General features: G+C 40.6%; 1 protein-coding gene across 3 annotated transcripts; it reads left to right on the plus strand.

Moving 5' to 3' along the window:
- Positions 1–862: 862 nt before the first annotated feature.
- On the plus strand, positions 863–10,551 carry LOC114554427 (deoxyribonuclease-1-like 1). 3 transcript variants are annotated; one of them, XM_028576269.1, is made up of 9 exons: positions 863–932; positions 5,145–5,239; positions 5,400–5,486; positions 6,492–6,592; positions 6,671–6,783; positions 7,825–7,979; positions 8,376–8,469; positions 8,578–8,648; positions 10,409–10,551. In XM_028576269.1, exons 2-8 carry the CDS (start codon positions 5,184–5,186, stop codon positions 8,629–8,631), a joined length of 660 nt encoding a protein of 219 aa, XP_028432070.1. In that variant the 5' UTR covers positions 863–932; positions 5,145–5,183; the 3' UTR covers positions 8,632–8,648; positions 10,409–10,551. The 3 variants fall into 3 exon arrangements, with proteins under 3 accessions (XP_028432070.1, XP_028432069.1, XP_028432071.1); XM_028576268.1 differs by lacking the exon at positions 10,409–10,551 and having other exon boundaries at positions 8,578–8,742; XM_028576270.1 differs by lacking the exon at positions 10,409–10,551 and having other exon boundaries at positions 5,403–5,486; positions 8,578–8,742.
- Positions 10,552–16,931: the final 6,380 nt, after the last annotated feature.

Genomic DNA, 16,931 nt, shown 5'->3' on the forward strand with positions numbered 1-16,931 from the left:
ATCCCTGTGAGCTAAAATGTTCCGTTTATTGTGAACACTCCAGTTTCAACAGTTTTTTCTACTCTTGGCTAAGTCTTACGCAACTCTAAGCCGGCCTTCTATGATTGGTCATCTGCTCCAGGTAGGCAGGACTGGAGTGTTACGTTTTTTTTTTAATAAGCCACTGCAGTGTTAACATTTCCCTATGTAACTACATGCTAACGGCAGTAAAATATGTTATCTTGGCTGCCAATGTTGTTAAATTCTCCCCAATTTCGGATCGCATTACTGGTGAAACGTGTCCGATTTGGTAGTGTTTGGATCAGAAGCCTTTATCTGAGATTTTTTGATGGTAGAAAGTTCTGCTTCGTTCCACTACAATCTAATCTTAGCATACCGCTAACTATTAAGTAGCTACATGCTAAGGCGACATAGCTGTTATCTCGGCCTTCCAAAATTCCAGTTACTTTACTGCTGGTTGTGTAAAATTTGGTTTAGAAGCCTTTATTGGTGATGTTTCGCGGCACAAAGTCCTGCTATACTTTGTTGCATTAGCTCCAGCTTCAACTAGTGAGGCTCCAGAGTTTCCAGGAAAAGCGTTGGCCAATAAGAGCAGACTAGGCTTTTTTAAAGCATGTAAACATGTTCTAGTACAAACACAAAATGCAAGTATAATCCTGAAAATGCTATATAATAGTTGCCCTTTAAAATTGTTCTTCTGAACAGTTTCAGTATAGGTTCTAAAGGTACTCAGTTACACCCCACCGCTGCTGGCAGGAAAGAAAAGGGATTCATAGTATTTCCTCAGCAACTTTTTTGGCTGGCAGAGAAACTTCCTGTCTGTCAGGGTTATCCAGCTGTTTAGTGCAGAGACAATCAGTCACGTCTGTCTGCTGACACAGAAACAACCTCTGCTGCTGGTTACATTCATTTGATTTGACTCAAACTGATCGGTGAGGATTTTATGTTTCTTACTAGTTTTCTTCTTTTCAGTGACTAAAAATACTTGCAGCAATTTAAGTGTTAATTTCACAGCTATTCATTTTATCTGACTTTATGCTGGGTATCATTTTCCATGGTGTAATGTCAGGTCAATAGGCGGGAAACCTGCTGTAAAGCTGATAAATTGACATTACAAGTATTTTTTTTTTTTGTTAATGATGAAAACATAATGTTCAGGTGTTAAGGCCTATATTAATGTTAAATATATTTTTATTAAACATGTTTCCTTCTTTTCCGTGCTTCACTTCTCTCATCTCCTCTTGTTTTTTTGTTTTTTGTTTTTTTTTTATCTATCCATGTATTTGTTTTTTTCTCTCTTCTGTCTTTCCTTTTCAGGCTTTCAGATGTGCATGTACTTGAACAGTGTAAGGTGTGATAGCCTACTCCGGATTTTGTTTAGAAATTTGGTCCGACCAAAAAGTCTAGTCTCTGAAAAACTGAACCATGGTCCGGTCCGAGTGTGAGTGCATTTTTTGGATGGTTCGGACTTTTCGGACCAAATACAGGAAGCTCTGGCAGGCTATCATCGTCTTATAAGACCTGGCAAGCTCCTTTAAGGAACGGCTCAGTGTGTAGTGTGTAGGCTAGGCCTACATGAGAGAGAGAGCAGACAGCTGTCGGCTATCAGAACTGAGAATACATCAGCAGTTTACTTGTCAGGTGGTAGTAAATGTAGTCTACAATGTAGGTTTCCGTTTGTCTCTGAATAAATGCTACAGAATGCTTCACCAACTTCGCAACAGATCCCGGTAGAACGGGGAGAGCAGCAGTCCGTTGAAAGACACAGACAGAGGATACGAGAGGACGGGGAAGCCCGTCTACATGTATTTATTTCAATTCATTTATTGAGAGCATTTGCAGTTACAAACAACACATACATGGAAGCCCGTCTACATAGGCTACCACTCAATAATAGCCTAAGTATCAGGAGACGCAGCTCATGTATGTGATGACGGAAGGACGTAGTTTTGTCACGTATAGATCTTTAGTGCTCCTGTAACTGCAGTGTGAAACCCAAACTTAAAATGCAAAAAACATGAACCTTGGTCCGGACCTTGGTTCGGACTTTCAGGTGTGAAAGCCCCCGAGCATGCATGCAAATCTGTGTGTGCATGAATGTACACAGATTTATATTTGGGTGGTATTTTGTAGTTCAATTATTACATTAAAGTGGCTATATGTAACTTTCAGTTTGTGTTGATTCTAGCGGTAGCTTTGGACAAAAGCGTTAGTGTTTTTACCTCACCTGCTATCGTAAAGGTCTTTTCTTTACGGTTCTGTATTAGGCTACTCACTGTAGATTACCGAGTTAGCATTACGGGGAGGTCATATAGTTGTGATGAATGTTTTGCTCAGACAGAAAATCATTCATTTACAATAAAATAATTAGTTACAGATGCATCGTTGCATTTCAAGTGTTACATGCGGTAACTTAGCCTACTTTGTTTGGATGTCCCGTGAGCTAAATCGGGTAACGTTATCATTGTCACTGTGTCACGAGCCAAAGCATTAAGAGTTTGTTGTAGCGCATTTCATGAAAACCACGGACGCTTTACACAAGTAACATTACAGGGACAAGGGAAAAGAAAAGACAAAGAAAATAGTAGGCCAACACAAAGTAAAAGGAATAAAACATCTGCACTAAATGGAAGGAGGACGTTATTTAATGTTGGCTACTGGCGTAGGCCTACAGCCACACTGGGCATTTTAAAGGTCCCATGACATGCTGCTTTTTGATGCTTTTATATAGACCTTAGTGATCCCCTAATACTGTATCTGAAGTCTCTTTCCCGAAATTCAGCCTTGGTGCAGAATTACAGCCACTAGAGCTAGTCCCACATTGAGCTTTCCTTAGGATGTGCCATTTCTGTGTCTGTAGCTTTGAGGAGGAGAGAGAGGGGGGGGGCAAGGTGGACGGTGCGGGTGTGGCCTTGACCAACTGCCACTTTGCTTGTTTGAAAGCCATGATGTCTCTCTCTCTCTCATGAGTGGGCCAAATTCTCTGGGTGGGCAAAGCAGAGAAAGGGGAGGTAACCTTGCTCCTTATGATGTCATAAGGAGCAAGGTTACCTCCCCCATGGGACCTTTAACGTTATAGTGCATAGTTTCTGCCGCCCCCATGAGAAATTCTAAGTAATGACAACAAAACTGTAGGCGTGTCCACATTATACAAAAAGTTACGCACTAAAGCTTAAAAGTTATTTTATGAATGAAATAGACATATTACATACCTGAGGGCCAATCTGGGGTGGGTTTTGAATCATTTACAATCCCGTAATGGAAAAACTGAAAATAATATCCATCTCGCAAATGTATCTGTCTCTGCAGTCATCTTAACCATCGAATACAGCAACAGGAAATAATACTCACAGCTTTTTTTGTTTCGCGGTGTCACTACCTGATGCGAGTCTATTGCAGATGTGAGTTGCGCATGCTCAGATTTAAACGGTTTTACGGCATAACGCCAAGGGATCCGGATCCGCCAAACGTTTTAGCTATCTATGATTGTTTGATTGCTAACAGTAGCTCAAAACGCAAAAAGTGACAGCCTTTGTTGTGTTTGATTGCTAACTTGTAGCCAGCAGTGAACAAACTTCGTTATGTAGGTCCATTTTGATAGTATTGACATTACAGAAGTCTCTCGGTAGCAGGTTCACGTAGGCTACTTTAGCCTCTAATCTAGAACTGACATTAGGGATCATGCCGTGAAAATGTGACGCTAAATAATAAATCACTGCTATGTAGTGTACCTATCCATTATTCTGTGGCTAACAGCAAAACAGATCTGCGTGAAATCGCAAAGTGACGCATGCGCAACTGACATCTGCACTCGACTCACATCAGGTAGTGACAGCGGTGTTGGTGAATTCTTAAAAAAACAAAACACCACTAAACTTTGCGTTAAAATGCATTGTAACTTGCGTTACTGTGATTCTGATGGGTATACTATTACCGAAATTTAATTAGTAATGCATTATATTACTGCATTACAGCAAAACTACTGTAATTGTGTTACTTTTGTAACATGCCACCATGAGGTTCACATTTGTATTTTTGAGTCAAATATGTCAAAAACTATTAGGTGGATTGCCGTGAAATTTGATTCAAATATTCATGTTCCCCTCAGGATGAACGGTAATAAGTTTGGTGTCCAATACTTGTGAATGAGAATGCAAATGTTATGAACAAATACCTGATTTGCATCAGCCTGCGCTGTATTTTCTTATGAATGCTAATTAGCTAATATCAGCTGCTAAAATGCTAAACTCAGTTGGTGAACCTGATAAACATTACACCTGCTAAGCATCCGCATGTTAGCATGCTAATATTAGCATTTAGCTCACAGAGCTGCTAACAGGGATGTAGTCTTTTTTAAACCTCTGAAATGATTTGTAGTCAAAATGAAGATGAAAAAAGGTACCTGGTACCTGCCAACAGGTACTTTTTTTAGTACCACCTCCGTCGAGGTTCCAAGCGAGCTGAGGCGATGCCAAAAGGTGACGTGAAAGCGACAGAGGTGGGTGTCCTGAACAAACCCGCCATTTTTAAATAGTTTAGCCAGCTGTGTTTTTTTTTTTTTTTTGCTCCTCCAGCTTCATTTGAAACCAAATTTGTCTTCTGGCTGTGGCAACAACAACACACCTTCTACATTCTGTGTGTGTTTCACGTTAGGTCACGGCAGTTTACCGCGGCGCCACTGTAATGCCACGCTGAGGCAGTACTAAAATCTGTAATGAAAAATGGACGCACAGTGCGTTGAGTCGAGTCGGGTTGAGGCGAGTAGAGTGGAGGCGAGTCGAGCAGGTACCATGTAATGGAAAAACGCCATTAGTGACATCAGGTCAGATTTGGTGGGACACCCACACTTACAAACACATTAATTTGGTTTTAAATCTCAAATACTAGTATTGATTATTTTCTATTGACATGTTGACACATTAAAAAAAGCTGTAGGAAATCAAATGAATGAATTCCATTTAGCTTCTTCAGTTTAGGGTCCACGTATACGCATTGGGCTCACTGTTACACTTGAATAGAAAAATAGCCATTGTTAAAGTTATAAGTAACAGATGTGCTTTTCCTAACATGACAATTCATTGTGTTGTACATTTCTCCCAATTTCACTGCGTTTGCTCTTTTCTCCGTGGCTGTGTTTCTGGCAGATTGTGTCTCGGTACAGTGTGGGGGTGCTACTGGAGGTGATGGATAAGAGCGGTAGGACCATGAATATGTTCCTTACAGAACTCAACAAGCACAGGTGAGTTCTCTACACATGGACTAATACACAATGATTCCCCTGGGATGTCTTTGGACAGTATTTATCAAAGCTATCAGAGTGCTCTAAGTGCCCTGAAAGTGACAAATAAGATTAGGATAATAATGATGTAATGACCGTGTGAGTGTGTATTTTCTGACAGTAGGAACAGTACTCACCCATACCTGATGGAATGCAGTGAGTCTCTGGGACGAAGAACCCACAGGGAGAAGTTTGTCTACTTCTACAGGTATGAAGTGAATGATTCACTGTGAATGAAAACTGAGTACGTAAGGCCGTGACAATGTAGAGCGAGCTAGTCATTCACATGGGGCTCCTGAATGCATCATCCTGTCAGGGTTCTAATTCACAAAAATGACCAGCTCGCTCTACATTATCCTGCTTATTACACGACTGGCAACACAACTTTTGCAAACGCTGTAAAAATGAAAAAAATAAAGAAGAAATATGTCTTTTAGCTTTGTAAATATCTAATGTTAGGAAAAGGGAAACATAAATAAATTATACAAATATAACTTTTCATCCATTCACACATTCACTACACTTTCAAATGAGGCCACGCCCATTTAGAGAGAAGTATGTACAGTTTCATACGCCTCTTGTATTCTATCTTAAGCTATGGAGTTCTTAAACTTAATAATGGTCTGTTATCCGTGGAATGCCGTGATTGACCAATCCTAATTAAGTTTTTACCTAGGCCGTGTAATAAGTGTCACTAACGTCTGACAAAATAACAGCTCACTTCTGCCAAGGCTGCACAATCCTCTAAATCTCTTAATTTAGTAAAACATTTAAAATAAATGAAATATTTATAAAAAATGTAATCTGTATCAAATGGATGAAGTGTGCAAAATTGTGAGTTAAGAGTTACGGCCATTTCAAATTGATCGTGTTGCTGTGAGCCACCTAGAGGTGAAATGCCGTTACATTTTTCACATGTGCATGTGTCTCAAATAAACCACGTGCACATGAATTTGGTTACTGATTATAGAAAGCCCAAAATCAAATATTTGCATCCAAAAATGTTTTGTAAATTTGGTTTCTTTAAGGAGGATTAGTATTCTGATTAGCATCATTTTACATGTCAGGAGTTATGACCCAAAACATGAAATTCTTTAGGAATGACGACATAGTGGTGCTATTGGATGTGTGTGTGTGTGTGTGTGTGTGTGTGTGTGTGTGTGTGTGTGTGTGTGTGTGTGTGTGTGTGTGTGTGTGTGTGTGTGTGTCTCAGAGAGGATGAGGTGAAGATGATCAAGTCCTACCAGTACCAAGAAAAAACAGACGTGCTCGCCAGAGAACCTTACATCCTGCAGTTCAATTGCCCAAATACAGGTAGGTGTGTGTGTGTGTGTGTGTGTGTGTGCGTGCGTGGGTGTGTGTGTGTCTTACTAGGTGTGTTTGTGCTTACAGTTGTGCAGAATCTGGTGCTGATCCCAGTCCATACCAAACCAGTAGACGCAAAGGCAGAGCTGAACGCTCTGCATGATGTGGTCACTGCTGTGAAGAGAAGATGGAGAAATTACGTAGGTTGGAAACGTGTAACTTATATAATGTATGTTCACAAATATTATTTGATTGGTTTGACGAGAGGTGGCCATTTTTACAGTTAACAATAACCTTTTTTTTTTTAACTGTACATGATGTAAAAATTATTTTCTCTTTTGGCCACTTCAGCGGAACAAGCTGTTAACACAACATTGGCTTATTATCAACTTACCATTTTTTATTTAACCTTTATTTATCCAGGTAAGTTGATTGCAACAACGACCTGTCACTTTCCACTGGAGCGGTTGGGGTTAAGGGCCTTGCTCAAGGGCACCTCCGTGGTGGTAATGAGGGAGAGATAAGCACTGCTCTTTCACTTTCCCCCCCACAGACCTGCCGGTCTGGGGGATTGAACCAGCAACCTACTGATTATAAGTTTGCTTCTTTAACCTTTAGGCCACCACTGCCCTAAAGTCATATTCTTAGTCATATTTAAATAGAATATGGTGAACAGTTTCTACTTCCAGCATTTACAGAGCAACATGATGATTCATTAGGAGTCTTTGTGTTTGTGTCCACCTGATGAATGTTCATCAGTTCAGTATTCTCTCTCTTTTTGTTGTCTTTGCTCTCCACCAACTCCTGAGGGAAATATCTTTATGTCTCTTTAGCTGCTAAATGCTCCTCTCTGTTCACCAGCTGCTCTCTAAACAATCAAAAACAATGCTATAAGAAAATGAACCTGAACAATAAAGTTGTTTTGAACCAAAACAATAACATGAGACGCTGGTTAAAGCTCTATAGAGCTGAGGGGGACTGCAGCTATGGGGGAAGGTGAGACTACTCGGCTGTGGGTATTTACTGGAAACCGTAGCCTACTACTGCACTTCTGCTACATACTGAGCTACAAAACAAATCAGTACAAAAGAATTCTTGTTCAATTTTGCTGAAGACTTTAGTTCTCACCTCTCTGTGGATAATATACATTGCTTAAGGCCCAACATTATTACCTATTTTTGTGGGACTTACACACAGCTGGTTGGTTGTTACTGATATATTATGTTGTTTTTGTTCTGCAGAACATTATGATTTTGGGGGACTTTAACGCAGATGGACGTTATCTTTCCGATGAACAGCGGAGAAGGATCCGCATCCGCTCTGCCTACTACTATTGGCTGATAGGTGATGATGTCGACACCACGACGAGCAACTCGAATGATCACACCTACGACAGGTATCGTCACATCATGTTTTGTACTTTTAATGTTGAGGAAATACAGTCAGTTTTGCAAGAATGTCTGCCTCCCGACAAACACAGTGGATGAGAGAGGCCGACTGTCTTCATGGGGACCATTCATTTGGTAGAAAGTAGTACTTAATAGTTTGATATTGTGAATGCCAAACACAATTTCTTGCACCTCCATGGCTGTGATCCACATCTGCATGGCTCCATACCACTAGAGGTAGCCTACAGTGTACAGTAAATGAATAAAACAAGTTTTGCTTGAACTTACCTTTTACTGGAGGAAGTTCTAAGACGAACATGTTTTGTCGGCATGTTAAAAACATTGTGTAAAGGTTTTTCACATGGACAAATGAATGCCTGATTGTGCATTTTTTTTGCCGACAGGATTGTGGTGTATCGTACGATGCTTGACGCGGTCGTCCCTAAGTCCGCTAGACCTTTCAACTTCCAGAGAGCTTACCACCTGTGTGATGCCGATGTAAGACTGTTTTAGTCGGAGATCAGTTAGAAAACTTTCATATGATAAAGTTCTTCAACATGTTGATCTTTTGAAGATTTTTGACTTATTTATATGGTTTTCTTCTAGGCGGCAGCCATCAGCGACCACTACCCTGTGGAAGTGGAGCTTCAGAGGGATTAACATGACAAAGGAGAAAAGTACACATGGTTACTTGTTTTACTGACACTGGCGCTATGCTGTCACTTTATGCTGGCAGGTTTCTCTATAGAGCTCCCCCTACAGCTTCAGAATAGATATTTGGCAGCTCCGATGTTTACTTGGGTCTGACTCCTCGCTCGGTCAGTCTGCCTTTTCCTCTTTCTCTGTTCCTCCGACAATGCTTTCCTAGCTTTCTGCTTCTTTTTTGCTGGCTCAGCCATTACGATAGTGTGAAAAACTCCATCGCTACCTTGTTAGCCAGTTAATTCCTGAATGGGCTTATGTGTGCAGGGCCATGAAGCAATTCGTTACATCGCGAGACCTGGGGCCTCATTTATAAAACTGTGCGTAGATTCTATTCTGAAAGATTTTGTGCGTAAAAATTTGTACGCACACCTTGCGGCGCACACCGGTACGAACTCTTCTCGTTATAAATACGGACGTGCGTTACCTTATGCGGTCCTGCACAAGCATCACACTCCTCCCGAAGTCGTCCCATATTTGTCCTAATAAGGTCCATGTTAATCAATCAATGAATATTCCAGCATTGAAAGGAGCCCTTTATCACCTTGGTCACGAAACGGATAAAATGGGGAAAAAACACAATTCAGAGATTGTGAGGTCGAATAATGTAATGTACCAATTACCAATGATACATACATAATTTATGATTCATATATGCCATTTACCCCTGTGAGATCACATGTATGATCATATGATCATTTTCGTTTTTTGTGGGAAAACAAGGAAATTCAATTATTAAAAAGGTAAAAAATAGAAACAAGATTTTGGATCATTATTGGTGCTTATTTCTTAGAACTTAATCAAAACAGGTGAAAGTGCTTGAAATGTAACAATTTGGTAACTTTGTGTGGGAATAGGAGGTGCAGAAAGACAACATTCCCACACACAGACACCTACAATCAGACACGACCACATAAAGACACATAGACACACACACACACACACACACACACACACACAGACGGAAAACTGGGAACATTTTTACACATAGAAATTCTTTATAAATCCTGACTATTGCGAGGAATGTTGCGACGACAAATTTCGCACTGCTTCACGCAACTTTTTCTTGCGTAACAGGTTTTATAAATGAGGCCTCTGATATCACGTGATACTTCCGTGATGCTGAGGCCGATGGCTCCCCGGCCCAAAGTTGCAAGGGTGGTTTTTCCGTTCACAGGCGCTAGGGGGGAGCGAGACGACCACCATTCAACCCAAAAAAAGTCATATAGCCATTCCAATGACTCCGAAGCTGTTCAGTTAAGGTAAATTAAGCTAAAAAAAAAAAACATAGCTCCCCTTCAAATACAGTACCAGTACTCTATTGCATGTTGGGGAATTATGGTCAGCCACGTTGTCTGATTTTATTCTGCTACAAGGGGTGACCAAAGAATCCGAATCAGGTTTATTGCCAAGATTTTCACATACGTACAAGAAATTTACCTTGGTGTTTTGGTGCACAACAATACACATAGTAAGAGGAAATAAAAGCGAAAAGCAAGTACTGCAAACAGTCAAGAAACTAACACAAATTGACGATAAAAAACTTGATAAAAAATATATATATTGTTGTATTAATTTTTCATCAATTTACTTTAAAACGGTTAAATCAAACCAATGGAGTTTTTAATGCTGAATGCTGAAAGCTGATGCTGACTGATACCAAGACCTTCTTCTGTCTCAACTCCATATCCTGTTTCCTGTTTGTGTCCCTTGTTTGTACATGAACCTCTAACAGGATGTTAGAAGAAGAAGAAGAAGAAGAAGGATGTCCCGATGGCTCATCACAAATTATAGATGCATGCCAGAGCTTATTTACACATACTATATCATTGTGTATTTACTTACAATGCTTATGGCTTCAGCTTTACGTTATCTGAAATAAACCAATCACAAAACTGTATTTTTTGTGCTTTCTTTGTCATTGAAAAGTTCACACATAGTTCAAACATATATGCATATTGAAAAACATAATTTGATGTAGTTATAAAAGTGTAGAATGCTAGCTAAATCTGGATCATTTAGCTCAACATTTTTCGACCCTGTAGCCTATGGTCTAATAGAGAGGCAACGTCCCTCCCCTTCCGGTGGACCCCATTAGTCCAGTCATTTTAAGCTAAAATGGGGGTCAACCTAGGACAAATTGCAACAGAAGCAAACTCAACTGATTTTGTATCCTCAATATGTCCTGAGTAAGGTAAAAAAAAAAAGCCCCGAAAAATCCCATTAGGTGAAAGTTTTGAAAAACACCCAAATATAGATTCATAACCATATTCATTCTTTTTCTCACATGAATGGGGTAACCTTTAGATATCACCATGAAAATTACTGAGTTGATTATTTACATGAAGACAAACAAAAAAAAAATGTATTACAAGTTTTTTAAATAGTTTGTTAACATGGGCAAACGGTGCATGATCTAATTACGTATGCGCTAATTTGCATAAATACCACAACAGATCTAAACATTGGGTATAGCCAGGTGAAAATGTCTTGTTGAATCTTGTGGACATATAACAGTAGACTTAATGTTAAGGTCTGAATGGAACCCATTTAGGCTACCCATGAGCATTAATACATAGAGGCATTATTTTTGTAATCTAATAGCCTCTGACCTAAGGCCCGTTCCAGAAAGCAGGTTTAGTGAAAACTCTGAGTTTGTTAACCATGAGATGAGGGAAACTCTGGGTTTTTCGTTTCAGAAAGAGAGGTAACTTAACCTCGGAGTCAGTTACTATGGTAACTGAGCCTGTGAACCTAACCTGGACGGGAGTTTCTCTCAGTCTCCTCCCTCTCAGAGGGAGGAGACTGAGAGAAACTCCCGAAACTCATTTCCTCATTCATTCATTCAGTCTGTATCAGGCGCATTTTAATGCAGTTTGTTAGGCATGAATAAAAAAACGTATTGGTTTATATTAGGCAGACTATAAAATGTTCTTTTCTCAAACATGTCATGTCCTTTTGTCGACAATCCCGTTTATCAAAAAGCTGTATTAATTCACAGAGAGTTTACATCGGTATTGAGTCCCGACTATAGATGTATTTTAATTTCCACATAACCGATTTGAGAGGTAGGCCTATTTTTCGTTTTCGTTTGTTACTGAATTCCAATAAAATTTGATCTTCACTGAAAATTCAACTCTCTATATATCCTCACATTCAGTTCTCACAATTCAGATTCAGATCAGCAAATTCAATTTCAAGTTACTGAGACAGACATCCGGGTACTTGGAAGATGAAGGAAAAGCAATCGTGCGCAGATTGATAGGTAGAGTTCAGTGGCGCAGATACACAGGACTCCTCTTCGGCCGGCACAAACGTTTTGGAGCACAGCCTCGCCTTGACCCAGAGACTCACAATGTTCAAAATGTAATGCCTGGTGTTAGTAGGCCTAGGTTTATTAGTCACATTCTTCCACTTAAGTAAACTTAAAATGAACTATCACTACTTACCTTAGCCTACTGCAGGCTAAGTAGTGTGACAATCCATATTTGAATACATGTTAATTAATTTAAACATTTGAATTGCATTGGTTTACTTTGTACATCAGCAAGCCTGCAATACAATGTGATGTAAGAGCCAGTCCCCTGAGTTTATACAAGATGTTTCCACATTAAAACGCAAAATAGTAAATTATTATGAGTCTATTTTTAATCAACTCTAATATCTAATAGTTTGTCTCCTTCCTTGCGTTTATATATTAAAGTTAGTTTTGTTTGTGATTTAAAAGTGTAGCTTTATCATCATGTGCAGTAACAAACAAAACAAAGAGACTAATTCATGTGTTTAAAAAAATGTATTATAATCAGTTCACAGATCTGAGTCCAAACAGAAACTTCACCCTTCTGAACTAAGAGGTTCTGCTTCAAAGTGAAGTTTAAACACACTGAAATGTCCAGGCACTCCTCCACTATTTATTCATTTATTTCTGCATGTAGTTATTTATTTAACGAGACTTAAAATCATGTCCACAGTCAGAGTCCCGCCAGACTCCCTTTAGGAAACCTGTAATTTAAACTTCAGCAGGCTTTGACAGTCCGCTCCGCTGAGTCCTGGTTCTAGCTCTCCCGGGCTTCCCTTCCCTCCAGCTGTCCCAGCAGTATGGCCGGGCCTTCAGCAGCGTGGTGTCGGTTTTGGCTTCCAGGAAGCGGGCAGTGAGCTCCAGATCCTGCAGCCGCAAACGGACTCTGCTGCCCCGCTTCAGCTTCTCTCCGGCCGCCGGCAAACGCAGTGGAACTTCCAGCCGAAATCTACATACAGGTCGTCCTGGACTACGTGGAAGATCCTGCCGATCACCACTCTGTCTTTGGCCGGTCCGATCTGGATCAGCGGGGACCGGCGCAGCAGCGAGGCGAAGCGGTGTTCCTGCACGGGGAAAGAGACGCTGCCGCCGGGCCACGGAACTCACCGCCTCCCGCTGCCACCAGAGCTCAGATTGCAGGTCCAAGGCGGCATATATATCATAAAACACGTTCTCACCTGTGAACTGTTATCCCTTGCTGTTTGTTTTTTGTCATTTCTTTCGTTCCAACATCCATAAACAGTTTGACATCTTTAGCGCTGTTGATCCTGCGCCACTCCACTGAACTCTACCTATCGATCTGCGCTCGATTGCTCTTCCTTCATTCTCCAACTACCCGGATGTCTGTCTCAGTAACTTGAAATTGAATTTGCTGATCTGAATCTGAATTGTGAGATCTGAATGTGAGGATATATAGAGAGTTGAATTTTCAGTGAAGATCACATTTTATTGGAATTCAGTTACAAACGAATTAATTCAATTTCAAATTATACAATTCAGATTCAGTTTTTCAATGCAATGATTCAAATTAAACAATACAATTTCAAATTATGTGATTCAAATTCAGTTTTTCAATGCAATTATTCAAGTTTAGCAATTCAAATTCAAATATAAATTATTCAAATTCAGTTTCTGGTGGCGCATATTTCAGCCCATATTCCCTGAACACAAACCAGTGAGAGCCATTAAAAAGAAATAAATGATTATACATTATAGTTCTGTTAATGATCATGGTGCTGCAGCCTCAGAATGGGATTAGTATATAGCTTACTTTTTCGCCCACAGGATTGCACCTAAATGAAATTATAGGTGTAATACGATTCCAGTTTTCACATGTAGGCTAGCCTAATATTATAAGTTAACTGTGATTAAATATGAAATTAATACACTGTTAATGCGTAGGCGCATTGACTCGAGCAGCAATTTTCTCCCACACCAATTCTCTCTCTTTTGCAGCAGCAGCTGCTGTCTTGCTTTTTTAACAAAATGCATGTTCAAACTCGCTGTTTGTGCGCATGAGTATTTCCGCCGACCCGTTTGTGTGTGGTTGTTGCCATGGTGAATCTTAGAATCATGGCTCCATTAGAAATTCTTTGCTGCCTTTTTATTGTGGTGGTGCACGCGCATAACTCTGAGTGAACCTACTCCGAGTTGATTGAACCAACTCAAATCAGCTGTTCTGGAACCGAAAACTCAGAGTTTCCTACGGTGGCCCTGAGAGGCCACAGCACGCAACAGTAAGACAACACGTGCAAATAAACCACAGCACGCACTAATAAGACAACATGTGCAAATAAGACAACACATGCAAATAAACCACAGCACGCAACAATAAGACAACACGTGCAAATAAGACAACACGCACTGATAAGACAACACGTGCAAATAAGACAACACGTGCAAATAAGACAACAAGCACTAATAAGACAACACGTGCAAATAAGACAACAAGCACGAATAAGAAAACACGTGACAACACGTGCAAATAAGACAACAAGCACTAATAAGACAACACGTGCAAATAAGACAACACGTGCAAATAAGACAACAAGCACTAATAAGACAAAACGTGCAAATAAGACAACACGTGCAAATAAGACAACACGTGCAAATAAGACAACACGTTCAAATAAGACAACAAGCACTAATAAGACAACACGTGCAAATAAGACAACACGCACTAATAAGACAACAAGCACTAATAAGACAACACGTGCAAATAAACCACAGCACAACGGAAGTGTTTCCAGGGGACACTTTTAAGTGATGCACATGTGCCTCAACCATTGGCTTTCCGGTACATAGACAGACCAACAACAGGACAATTTTAACAATTTTCGCCATTTTATTCATAACTAAATTCACTTCTGAATACATTTTAGGCGAGAAATGAACTCTTTAGATTTCAAATATAGGCAGTCTTGCAAAAATCGTTGCCGAATTGACAATTTGTTTCAAAGTTTTCGGAATTAAGAATTAAGTAGCTCCATAGCGCCTGTGCCTAGCTCGTCGCGACAGCTTGCTCAGAGACCCCGCCTAAGCTGGAGGCTCTCAGACCGCTCTCGTAAATAAGAGGCTTTTATTTTGCCGTTTAAAGGTCCAATATGTAATATTTGTACTATAATAAATCCAGAAATGACACCAATGCCTCATCAGATATTAAGGAAACATGTTAAACTGAAATACTATCTTTTCTGACAACAATGCTAATGTCAGTATTTTTTCTTTTTGAAATTTACATTCCGTGACGGAATTTATGTTTATGTTTTGATCTGTGTGTTGTTATCAACGGCCCAGTTTGACAGGCAGGCCGGGTTGCCAGATATACACGTAAACCCAGCGTGCTACAGCTGTAACGGTAGTACAGCCATGAAAGCAGCAAACAAACAAACAGGATCAACGGAGATAGATTCTACATGACATAAAAAAAAGAAAACAGCATGTTTCTAACAGTTGCGTGACCAGAGACGTAACAACCCCCTGGTAAATATTGGAGATGTATTTGAAAGATGGAGACAGCTTAGAGCCCAAAAGGACGCAGAGTTATTTTCTCCTGAACAGGTAAGCATTAGCTTCAGGCTAATTTATCACAGCTACTAGGGACGGGCATTTTTTGTCATTTCAACATTTGTGTACTCACATTGAATTATATAGCTAGAGTACCCGAGTTGGTTACTCGCAAAAACAATTGAGACATAGCCAGTAAAGTGATCCCGACTGGTCCTGGCTAACGCCGCCATGCTAACCCTGCTAACTGTTAACGTTACCGGGTAACGAGGACCAGGCATGCAACCCATGGCTGTTTACAGCGTGTAGTTAAGCGGCTAGAGCCGACAACGGTGAGTTATTTTAAGCCACGAGAGGGGGGCTGTAAATCGGAAAGAGAGGACTGTGAGTTTGCAGTGTGTTTAGCGATTGTTGCCGTAATTCTAAGCCAATGAAGTGTGTTCCGTCGGCAAGGTAGTGGTATTTTTAGCGTTTCGTATTGTAATTCTAAGCCGAGGAAGTGTGCCTGACTGGCGTGTGGAGAGGACAGTGAGGTTGTTGTGTTTTTAGTGGTTCATACTGTAATTGTAAGCCGAAAAAGTGCGTCTGTCAGTTGGTTACAGAACTCCGCGTGAGCACTGGCTTTTATGACTGTCAATATAGCCAGCATCTAACGTTAGCTACTCCGCTGTGCTGTGGAGTAATGTCTGGCTATGTGAGACTAGCATCTAACGTTAGCTACTCCGCTATGCTGTGGAGTAATGTCTGGCTATGTGAGACTAGCATCTAACGTTAGCTACTCTGCTGTGCTGTGGAGTAACGTCTGGCTATGTGAGAAAAGCGTCTAGCAACATTGGCAACCTCCGTGAACTTCGAGTCTGGGCAGGAGGGGGCAGGGGAAACGACTCTCCAGTATTTTGCATTGGTAGTGCAGTAACTATTTTAACCGCTAGCTGCCAGTATTACACACAATATTACATATTGCACCTTTAAGTATCACAACACATGTCCATTTTAAGAGTAAACTGTGGGTAGCTGCATTTTCGGAGTTAAACTCCACAAGCGCTTGCAGGCTTAACAACCTCGCTGGCCGGCTGTCTCACACACACACACACACACACACACACACACACACACACACACACACACACACACACACACACACACACACACACACACACACACACACACGTTTCGTTATGTAAATGTTGGGGCGTGACCGTTCTCTTAATACACTCATGGGCTGACACAGGTTCCGGTTTTTGGGAGGTTGACGTCAACTTCCAGCTTTGTTGGGATTTGCCCGTTTTCAGCGGCAGTTTCAAAATATGAGATTTTCATAGTAAAGGGGTGTCAATGGGATTTTGAGCTTCCATGTATGTCCTATTTACCCACCTGTCGTTATTCAACTATGACAGGGTAAAATCGGTTTTGCATTCTATCACCCCTTTAAACCTCCTTCCTGGAACGGACC

The sequence above is a fragment of the Perca flavescens genome, chromosome 4 (genome assembly GCF_004354835.1).
Source record: "Perca flavescens isolate YP-PL-M2 chromosome 4, PFLA_1.0, whole genome shotgun sequence".
Taxonomy (NCBI): domain Eukaryota; kingdom Metazoa; phylum Chordata; class Actinopteri; order Perciformes; family Percidae; genus Perca; species Perca flavescens.